The following is a 10,770-nucleotide window of genomic DNA, read 5'->3' as shown; positions in this document are numbered from 1 at the left end:
GACTTTTTCTGGAAGATGTTTTCTAATATCCCTTTTCCCATGTTTACCCAGAAATCAAAGCCTTCACTGGTTGAAAAATGAATCTAGAGTTACATTTACCAAAAATATAGACTCTTAGATTTCATTTGACACCAAATTACACATGCTCCTATGAACATCACGTTGGTGCTCCTGGGTCCTTTTACATGATGGAAATGCCCTACTGTAACTCTAGAGATACAATCTATCCCCAACTAGTAATAAAGTGGTCGGGCTGGTTTGCCACTGGCCTCTCCAGCTTCAGGCTGAATCACACCCATGATGAGAGGAGGTTTACTGGAGACACAGGGAGAAACTACAGTCTGAATCACACCCATGATGAGAGGAGGTTTACTGGACACACAGGGAGAAACTACAGTCTGAATCACACCCATGATGAGAGGAGGTTTACTGGAGACACAGGGAGAAACTACAGTCTGAATCACACCCATGATGAGAGGAGGTTTACTGGACACAGGGAGAAACTACAGTCTGAATTACACCCACGATGAGAGGAGGTTTACTGGACACACAGGGAGAAACTACAGTCTGAATCACACCCATGATGAGAGGAGGTTTACTGGACACACAGGGAGAAACTACAGTCTGAATCACACCCATGATGAGAGGAGGTTTACTGGAGACACAGGGAGAAACTACAGTCTGAATCACACCCATGATGAGAGGAGGTTTACTGGACACAGGGAGAAACTACAGTCTGAATTACACCCACGATGAGAGGAGGTTTACTGGACACACAGGGAGAAACTACAGTCTGAATCACACCCATGATGAGAGGAGGTTTACTGGAGACACAGGGAGAAACTAGTCTGAATCACACCCATGATGAGAGGAGGTTTACTGGACACAGGGAGAAACTTCAGTCTGAATCACACCCATGATGAGAGGAGGTTTACTGGAGACACAGGGAGAAACTACAGTCTGAATCACACCCATGATGAGAGGAGGTTTACTGGAGACACAGGGAGAAACTACAGTCTGAATCACACCCATGATGAGAGGAGGTTTACTGGAGACACAGGGAGAAACTACAGTCTGAATCACACCCATGATGAGAGGAGGTTTACTGGAGACACAGGGAGAAACTACAGTCTGAATCACACCCATGATGAGAGGAGGTTTACTGGAGACACAGGGAGAAACTACAGTCTGAATCACACCCATGATGAGAGGAGGTTTACTGGAGACACAGGGAGAAACTACAGTCTGAATCACACCCATGATGAGAGGAGGTTTACTGGAGACACAGGGAGAAACTACAGTCTGAATCACACCCATGATGAGAGGAGGTTTACTGGACACACAGGGAGAAACTACAGTCTGAATCACACCCATGATGAGAGGAGGTTTACTGGAGACACAGAGAGAAACTACAGTCTGAATCACACCCATGATGAGACTACCTTTAAGGCTTAAAGGTTTGGTTAATGTTAGGGTTAAGGTTAAGGTTAGGGTCAGTTTTAGGTTTCAGGTTTTGGCCAGACGGGCTGTCAATGGGATGTTGGTCCGAAAAGTCCATTTAGTATCTCCCTTCTCAAACCTGTCCTCCCCCTAACCAGTTCATATCATGTATTCCACCACCAGCACACCTGATTCACTAATCAGAGGTTTGGATGATTAGTTGACCAGCGGTACAAAGTGGACTGGATCTAGGTGAACTATGTGGAGGGTCTTCCAGGGACAGTACAGTACAGACTGAGAAGATAACAACAGTGTAGTTTACTCAACTCATTCACACTATCATGATTATTGTTTAGAGAGAAGATCAGCACAAGGGCATAAAGTGTAAGATATAGCAAGAGAGGACAATATGGTGCAAGGTAGCCAAAGTGGAATCAAAAGTCATAGGCCTAATCATCAATCAAATATGAAATATAAAACCAAAATATAATCTACATATAAAGACAACATGTCATCTACATGTGTTATAGAATAGCTCCCTGCTCACATCCCAGGTCATGTTTGGACTGGAACGTGACAACTCAACAGGCTATACGCATCTCCCCAATAGCCTACAGACAACTTTCCTGAGTGCAATGTGATTAATGTGACAGATATGTACAGTATAATAAGCATAGTGAAGAAGGTAAAGATCCCACCTCGGACGCACAGCAGAGACATCGCTGCTGAGATTTCCCCTGGAGCAAGAGTCCCTCAACAATTTAAAAACACTCATTGCGTTTCAATGAATGTGCTCCCCAAACGCTTGTTGCATCGTAAACTATCCTCCCTCCCTTGGGACATTCAGCGGATGGATGATGCGCCGCTGCAATTTACTTGGATGAGAGGTTGGACGAACGCTCCTCCAGCTCACGATACGCAATGGTGGAGAACTACAGTGTGGTGATGTGTCGTTCACGAACGGCTCTTTTTGAACGGATCTTTTTGTTGAACGTCGGGAACCGAAATGCATCGGTGAAAGATCCATTCATCTGGCTCTCTGATTTGCATACTGCTACTACTGCTTGTTGAGCTCAGATCAACGTTTTTCTGCAGATAAATTACAACATCATTGTCTAAAGGGGGTGAATCCTCACTGCAGAAACAATACATAGTGGGGAGAGCGGGTCAATCTGGTCCACGAGGATTTATTTCATGCTTAAAAACGAGTTCTTCAATTGTTGACGCGCATTTCAGAATCGGACTTCATGTTAGCCTACCTTTTGGCTTTTACATTGAATATTTGGTGCCCAAGAGTTGTGGTTGTATGTTTGTTTGTACAGTTATGGCTGTCCTGTTATTATTTTGTGTACTCACTAAACACCCACATTTGTATTTGTGTGGGAAATGTTTGTAGGCTATGGTTGCTGTTTGTATTTCATTGAACTTTAGGTCCATACAAAGAGAAATCACACAACATAGACTACCAAATAACCTTAGGCAAAAATACACGAAATAAAAGTCAAGTGAAAATGGTTATAAATGTCTTTATCAATTATGAGTAGCTCAACAATATCGACTTTTGGACACTGATGCGCAGGAGAAGCTCTAGCTGTCAATCAAGCAGGCGCGGTGAACCGATTATGACGCTCAAGCGTTTCAAATGACGCAACAATACAGCTCCAGACCAGAGAAAGTTAATGCCAAAGATATTATTCGGTTCCACACTAAAACTGCGCTTTGACACGTGTGATTTGAGGTGAGTCAAATATTTACACAAGTTTACAATACATGAACCAACCGCTAGCCTACTTAGCCTATAATTCTGTCATGGTAAGATAACACATGTGAAGGTGAACGTTAATGTATTTGAAATATTTTTTCTTTCTGACATTATAAAATACAATTATATCTTTGTTTTTTTCTGTTGCTATCAATCAGTCCATCTATATCTACTCTTCTGTCTATCTGTCTGTCTTGCTGACTTATCTGTCTGTCTGTCAGACTATCTGTCTGTCTGTGTACTGTCTAGCCAGCATATGCCAGAAATGTTCTTTCACACAGGCTCATATTCACAAAGTCTCATAGAAGGAGTGCTGATCAATAATCAGTTTTGTCTTTTAAATCAAACTGAATACGTTTTGATGAACAGGGGGGGGGATCTGATCCAAGATCAGCACTCCTACCCTGAAACACTTTGTGAACACAATCCAGGTGTACTGGGATTATGAAGTTGTGATGAGGTATTATTATATTAGTTGTGCTGATGCATGATGGGTTGTAGGCTAGAGCTTGAGTACTGTAGTGTGTAGACTATTTCTGAATTAACTGACCTGGTGAGTAAATGTTGTGTACAATGGCCCCATCTAGTGACAGAAACATAGAAACACACATTGTTGCTGAACGAAGGCATCTCTTTATTTTCCAGAAATAAAACTTGTAGACCTTTACTACAGTCTCTGAGGAGATGGACACCTCTTCTTCTTCTGGACGATCTCCGTCTCCTACTGGGACTGTCTTCTTACCCCCTCCTATCATGTGGAACAGTCTGTAAGTCATTCATCACATAACCTAGCTCTGGTCCAGGGCATTATGTGCGGCTTGCTGAAGGAAGGCTCAGTGTCTGCAAGCTGTACGTAACGCCCTGGACCAGAGCTACACATTACCCACCTCTGGCCATCATGGACAGTCAACTCATTACATTCACGTACTGTAAGTCACAGTTGTGTGAGTTGTGTTATTAAAGACAGTTTAATTGAGCAGAGGTTTAATTATTATTTTAACGCTGTAATAAATTGTCTGAGTTCACTTCCTAAATAATGTGTTGACATTCATTTGCTCCCAGCTACAAGCAGGCAGAGATGGAGGTTCAGTTCCTGAGAGAAGAGAAGAAGACCTGTACAAAGAAGGAAGCCCACATGCTTGAGTTGAGAGGGAAGGATCGAACGATCCGAAATCAGAAGAAGGAGATGGACAGACTTCAAGTCTGCCTCTGGGAGGAGGAAAAGAAGAAGAGGAATGGTGGAATGGAGAAGGACAAGATCATTGAACATCTACAGTCTGAGACAGACCATCTCAGATCCCTTTTAAAAGAGGAAAGGAGGAGAAGAAGAGTAGAAAGGGATCTAATGAATGAGTGGAAGGTTGAAATCCTGAGACTGAGGGAGTCAGAGAGCCTGAGAGAGGCAGAGAGACAGAGGGAGGCAGAGAGACAGAGAGAAGCAGAGAGACAGAGAGAAGCAGAGAGACAGAGGGAGGCAGAGAGCCAGAGGGAGGCAGAGAGACAGAGGGAGGCAGAGAGCCAGAGGGAGGCAGAGAGCCAGAGAGAAGCAGAGAGACAGAGGGAGGCAGAGAGCCAGAGAGAAGCAGAGAGACAGAGAGAAGCAGAGAGACAGAGGGAGGCAGAGAGACAAAGAGAAGCAGAGAGACAGAGAGAGGCAGAGAGACAGAGAGAAGCAGAGAGACAGAGGGAGGCAGAGAGACAGAGAGAAGCAGAGAGACAGAGAGAAGCAGAGAGACAGAGAGAAGCAGAGAGACAGAGAGAAGCAGAGAGACAGAGGGAGGCAGAGAGACAAAGAGAAGCAGAGAGACAGAGAGAAGCAGAGAGACAGAGAGAAGCAGAGAGACAGAGGGAGGCAGAGAGACAAAGAGAAGCAGAGAGACAGAGAGAGGCAGAGAGACAGAGAGAAGCAGAGAGACAGAGGGAGGCAGAGAGACAGAGAGAAGCAGAGAGACAGAGAGAAGCAGAGAGACAGAGAGAAGCAGAGAGACAGAGAGAAGCAGAGAGACAGAGAGAAGCAGAGAGACAGAGAGAAGCAGAGAGACAGAGGGAGGCAGAGAGACAGAGGGAAGCAGAGAGACAGAGAGAAGCAGAGAGACAGAGAGAAGCAGAGAGACAGAGGGAGGCAGAGAGACAGAGAGAAGCAGAGAGACAGATGGAGGCAGAGAGACAGAGAGAAGCAGAGAGACAGAGAGAAGCAGAGAGACAGAGAGAAGCAGAGAGACAGAGGGAGGCAGAGAGACAGAGGGAAGCAGAGAGACAGAGAGAAGCAGAGAGACAGAGAGAAGCAGAGAGACAGAGGGAGGCAGAGAGACAGAGAGAAGCAGAGAGACAGATGGAGGCAGAGAGACAGAGAGAAGCAGAGAGACAGAGAGAAGCAGAGAGACAGATGGAGGCAGAGAGACAGAGAGAAGCAGAGAGACAGAGAGAAGCAGAGAGACAGAGGGAGGCAGAGAGACAGAGGGAAGCAGAGAGACAGAGAGAAGCAGAGAGACAGAGAGAAGCAGAGAGACAGAGGGAGGCAGAGAGACAGAGAGAAGCAGAGAGACAGAGAGAAGCAGAGAGACAGAGAGAAGCAGAGAGACAGAGAGAAGCAGAGAGACAGAGAGAAGCAGAGAGACAGGGGGAGGCAGAGAGACAGAGGGAAGCAGAGAGACAGAGAGAAGCAGAGAGACAGAGAGAAGCAGAGAGACAGAGAGAAGCAGAGAGACAGAGAGAAGCAGAGAGACAGAGAGAAGCAGAGAGACAGAGAGAAGCAGAGAGACAGGGGGAGGCAGAGAGACAGAGGGAAGCAGAGAGACAGAGAGAAGCAGAGAGACAGAGAGAAGCAGAGAGCCAGAGAGAAGCAGAGAGACAGAGGGAGGCAGAGAGACAGAGAGAAGCAGAGAGACAGAGAGAAGCAGAGAGACAGAGGGAGGCAGAGAGAGTCACAGAAGCGAAGGAGAACCAGAGAAAAATGCAGGAGATCAAGAGAGTCAAACATCTGCTGGAGCTACTGATGGTGGATCTACAACTGGCCCACGTAAGACATGTCATTGTTATTATTAAATGGCCGTGTATATTCACCCAGCTGAAATTGAATGATGGTGGACAGCGGTACACTAACCCAATGTTAACCTTTATGCCTTTCCTTAACGTTAACCCTTACCTTGACCTCACTGAAACTATACCTAACCTTTACCTTAACCCAACCCTAGGTCCTGAACCTAACCTTCATTTATCTCAACCCCTATGCCTTTCTTCTGCCGGTTGAATATCCACTTCCTTATTAACATCATTACTGTTGTTGTTGTTGATAACTGTATGTGTGCAGGTTGTAAATAATTGCATTAGTGAAACATCATTTGTAGGAGTAATTTCTACAAGCATAAACATCAGAGGCAACATTGTTATAACATCACACAAATTGCAACAGGAATTTCTCAAACCCCTAACTGAATGGGCAAGCTAGTTGTGTGTTTGTATTTGTCCATAAAATGTCTCATAATTCTTTCAAACATGTCAATACATTAATTGACAATGAATTGTCCAGATGAATTGATCAAAATAACCCTGCTATTGATGTTGTCCAGTGTTTGATTCAATTACCTAGGTCTAGGTTGTATTTCTATGTATCATTCTCTGCAAATCCTTTGAAAGTATGTCTTGGTCATAGATTATCACTAATTTCACCTTTTAAAATGAAGCAAGAGATAGAGAGATTGAGGCTATGGCAGAAAGTCATGGAGGATCAGCGACCAAGACTGGCCTGGAACAACAAACCTATTGAGACAGAAAGAGAGAGGGAAAGAGAGAGGGAAAAGGAGAGAGAAATGGAGATGGAAAGGGAGAGAAAAGCAGAATTGGAAAGACAAGAAATGAAGAAGAAAGTGAAACAGGCAGAAGAAACGATAAAAGCGTTAGAACGAGAGATTGAGACATTGAAAGAGATGGAAAAGGAAATCATATTTGAAAGAGAAAGAGACATGTGTATTGCAGAGAATGAGAAAGTCAAACTGGTTAACGGAAAGGTAAAAGAGTTAGAGAGAGAGGTTGAGAGACTGAAAGAAGATATGACAACAAAAGAGATTCAATACAAAATCAAATTTGAAAGAGCGAAAGAAGCATATAGAAGACAGAATGAGAGAGTGAAACAGGTTAACCAAAATGTACTAGTGTTAGACAGAGAGGTTGTGAGAATGAAAGAAGAGATTAGATTGAAACACGAGACTGAACCAGAGAGAACATTTGATAGAGACAGAGAGAGAGAAAATGATTGGAGACGAAGAGAAGAGGAGATGAAAAATAGAGTGGAGAGAGAGATGGAGATGGAGACAGCCCTCATCAATGACAAAAAGACGTCTGAATTGGAGGAAGTCTTCAAGAAAATCAAGGTACAGCTGCTAGAATTAGAAAATATGGAAACAGACAAATATAAATGGAAACAGAACCAAATGGACATGGAGGAGAAGATGGAGGGTGAGAACAACAAACAGAAAGAGGTAGAACGAAAGAGAATGGAGAAAGTACCAAAACAGAGACAACAAGTAGATAAGAAGAAGGAGATGGAGAACGAAGGAGAAGAAGAAAGATGTAAACAGAAGCAAATATAGATGGAAGAGGAAGAAAGAGAGAGGGAGAAAGAGAGACAGAGAGAGATGGGAGAGAAAGAGAGACGACAACAACAAGAGGAGAAAAAGAGAAAGTTTGAGAGAGATCAAGAAGAAGAAGATATATGGAAACAGAAGCAAATTGACATGGAGAAGGAGGGAAGAGAGAGGAAGAAGATACAGAGAAAGATAGAAGAGATACACAGACGACAACAACAAGAGGAGAGACAGAAACAAATGGAGAAAGAGAAAGAAAGGGAGAAAGACAATGAGAATCAGGGAGAGATAGAATTAAAAGATCAGCAACAGAAAGAGATGGAGAAAGACAATATGATTATGAGAGAGAGGGAGGAAGCAGGAAGAAGAAATGAGGGGCAGAATGAACTGGAGATAGAACAGGAGAGAGAGATGGAAGAAAAGCAGGAAGTGATTATTAAGAAAGCAGAGGAAGACTACATGGAACGAGAAGAGAGAGGAAAGGAAGTAAGCATGAAGAAAGATGTAGTAGTTCATGTTAAAGCTAAAGCACGGGAAGTCTTCAATAGACGTAAAGAGAGGAGGTTAGAAGTGTTGAAGGGGGAACGAGAACACATAGAAAGAGGACAACAAATCAGGAGGGAGAAGGAGGAAAGACGGCTGGAGATGGAAAGAAAACAGGAGAGGGCAAGACAACAAGAGGAGCAGGATAAAAAACGAGAGATTGGAATTGCCAGACAGAAAGAAATGTTCAGACTAAGAGAGGAGGAGAGGCAGAGAGAGGAAAAGAGAGAGGAGGAGAGGCAGAGAGAGGAAAAGAGAGAGGAGGAGAGGCAGAGAGAGGAAAAGAGAGAGGAGGAGAGGCAGAGAGAGGAAAAGAGAGAGGAGGAGAGGCAGAGAGAGGAAAAGAGAGAGGAGGAGAGGCAGAGAGAGGAAAAGAGAGAGGAGGAGAGAAAGAGAGACGAAAAGAGAGAGGAGGAGAGGCAGAGAGAGGAAAAGAGAGAGGAGGAGAGGCAGAGAGAGGAAAAGAGAGAGGAGGAGAGGCAGAGAGAGGAAAAGAGAGAGGAGGAGAGGCAGAGAGAGGAAAAGAGAGAGGAGGAGAGGCAGAGAGAGGAAAAGAGAGAGGAGGAGAGGCAGAGAGAGGAAAAGAGAGAGGAGGAGAGGCAGAGAGAGGAAAAGAGAGTGGAGGAGAGGCAGAGAGAGGAAAAGAGAGAGGAGGAGAGGCAGAGAGAGGAAAAGAGAGAGGAGGAGAGGCAGAGAGAGGAAAAGAGAGAGGAGGAGAGGCAGAGAGAGGAAAAGAGAGAGGAGGAGAGAAAGAGAGCCATTGAAGGCCATTTAGCTTTAATCAGAGAGAGAGAGAACATCATAAAGGCAAACATAAGAGAGGAGATGTCAGAAGAGGAAAGAAGAGAGATCCCTGGGAATTACAAGATGGGTGAGACAGAGAACAGTGAAGAGGAGGAGGAGGAGGAAGATGACAAGGAGGACATTCTCCCACCTGATAAAAGTATCCGAAGGAGAGCTGTGGACTGGGTGAATAAGAAGTGGGAGAAGAGGAACCTCAAAAAGATGGAGAGAACGTATCAGAGAGAGGCTGAGGAGGGCTATAAGATCGTCCACATAGGTAAGACCTGTTTTACCTCTGCTTATGACATCATCCTCTTTAGTCTCCTCTACACACATAAGTTCCACACCAGTCATCATGTTGCATCATTGTTTCAATATAAAACTTCTGTCCAAAGAATATGTTAGCTGACATGGCTAATTGAGTGACTGACTGACATAACAAGAAAAATACTGCTGATGTAACAAGCACGTTTTTAAATGATACCTTATGTCATCTACTAGTCTAACTCTCAAGACTAAGTAGAGACCCAGAAAGAGTTCCTAAAAAACACACACAAAAAAGGGTTTTGGGGGGGTCGGGGGTCCCCTAGTTGCCATGGAGCCCTAAGCTATCACATAGGCCCTGGCTCTATACAAGGAATAGGTGCCATTTGGGACTCATGTTCAACTTAGGGTCAGGTCAATTCGGGATGGGAATTATTGCACTTTATTGACAAATTCCATGCCTTGCTCAATTGAAAAGATTAAAGAATCATTGAGCTCCAACTGTGTTTTCTATTCTTAATTCCCTGTGTCCATTACATTTTAGTTGATACCAGATCCACTAAGTTGAATGTGAACTCTACTTCTTCTCCCCTCCCAGCCTTCCCTGGACACCCAAGGGTAATATCCACCATGACCCGGGCAGAGAGAGAGAGGGAGAAGAGGAAGGAGCTGCTGAAGGATGAGGAGAGAAGGAAGAAGTTGGAGGATTTCAATAAGCAGTGGAGAGAGCAGTCCCTGCTTAAAAAAAGGACTCATCAGAATCTGAAGGAGGAGAGGGAGAGGATGATGGAAAAGTACCTGGAGCAGATGAATCTGGAGGCTGATGCTCAAATCAACACCCGGTGTCCAACCACCCAACACAGCCACGATTCCAACCACGGTCAGGCATTGCCGGGATGGGCCACAGGCCAACAAGTAAGCCAAGAGCCTGTTGGATCTGGAGATGGCCAGCAGGAGGGGCCAAGGAGGCAGCAGGCATGGGCAGAGAACCAGGAGGGGAGTTCGGAGAACCAGCAGGAGTGGCCAGAGAGCCAGCAGGGGGAGCCAGAGAGCCAGCAGCTAGAAGCTCCAGAAGAGGCTGAAACTTCAGAGCCAACCTCCAAGAACAAGAAAAGGCCAGGCATCTGGAAGAGAATTAAGATGAGGTAAATAATGTTTAAACATGTATTCATGTTACACTGTTTATATATATGTTGTCACTTTAAAAGTGACATTATCCAAATGTGAGGGTTTAGTGTACATGCAACACACATGTAAATATATAGATACTTACCTGTCTCTGTGATGTCTTACAGCATTCCTGACGTGCTGTCTGCCTAGAGCTGGAACTCGATGAAGCCACAGTTCCACTGAGGTTACATTGGTAATTAAAAGTGTCGCCCAATAATTCCTCCT

The 10,770-nt window shown here is 44.5% G+C and overlaps 2 protein-coding genes and 2 long non-coding RNA genes across 4 annotated transcripts in view; 3 read left to right on the top strand and 1 right to left on the bottom strand.

Annotated features, from left to right (window-relative positions):
• Positions 1 to 10,770, bottom strand: part of LOC145877105 (uncharacterized) — a 201,731-nt gene that overhangs the window by 149,615 nt on the left and 41,346 nt on the right. The gene's annotated exons all lie outside the window — the stretch shown is intronic.
• Positions 3,073 to 4,576, top strand: LOC123733132 (uncharacterized). The gene is made up of 3 exons (XR_006763608.2): positions 3,073 to 3,178; positions 3,848 to 3,969; positions 4,265 to 4,576. It is a non-coding gene; the product is annotated as an uncharacterized LOC123733132 (long non-coding RNA).
• Positions 4,656 to 10,524, top strand: LOC145877084 (uncharacterized; the record flags this gene model as incomplete). Its single annotated transcript, XM_082972380.1, has 3 exons — positions 4,656 to 5,954; positions 8,662 to 9,388; positions 9,974 to 10,524. Coding segments are annotated over 3 exons (2,577 nt in total), but the record flags the coding sequence as incomplete, so codon positions are not given.
• Positions 6,899 to 8,601, top strand: LOC123740281 (uncharacterized; the record flags this gene model as incomplete). The annotated part of the gene is made up of 2 exons (XM_082972381.1): positions 6,899 to 7,704; positions 8,134 to 8,601. Coding segments are annotated over exons 1-2 (1,251 nt in total), but the record flags the coding sequence as incomplete, so codon positions are not given.

Source organism: Salmo salar, unplaced genomic scaffold (genome assembly GCF_965601325.2).
Source record: "Salmo salar unplaced genomic scaffold, fSalSal1 ptg000686l, whole genome shotgun sequence".
Lineage (NCBI taxonomy): Eukaryota > Metazoa > Chordata > Actinopteri > Salmoniformes > Salmonidae > Salmo > Salmo salar.
Note: the sequence above shows the minus strand (reverse complement) of the source record. Positions and strands in the feature narration are given on the sequence as shown.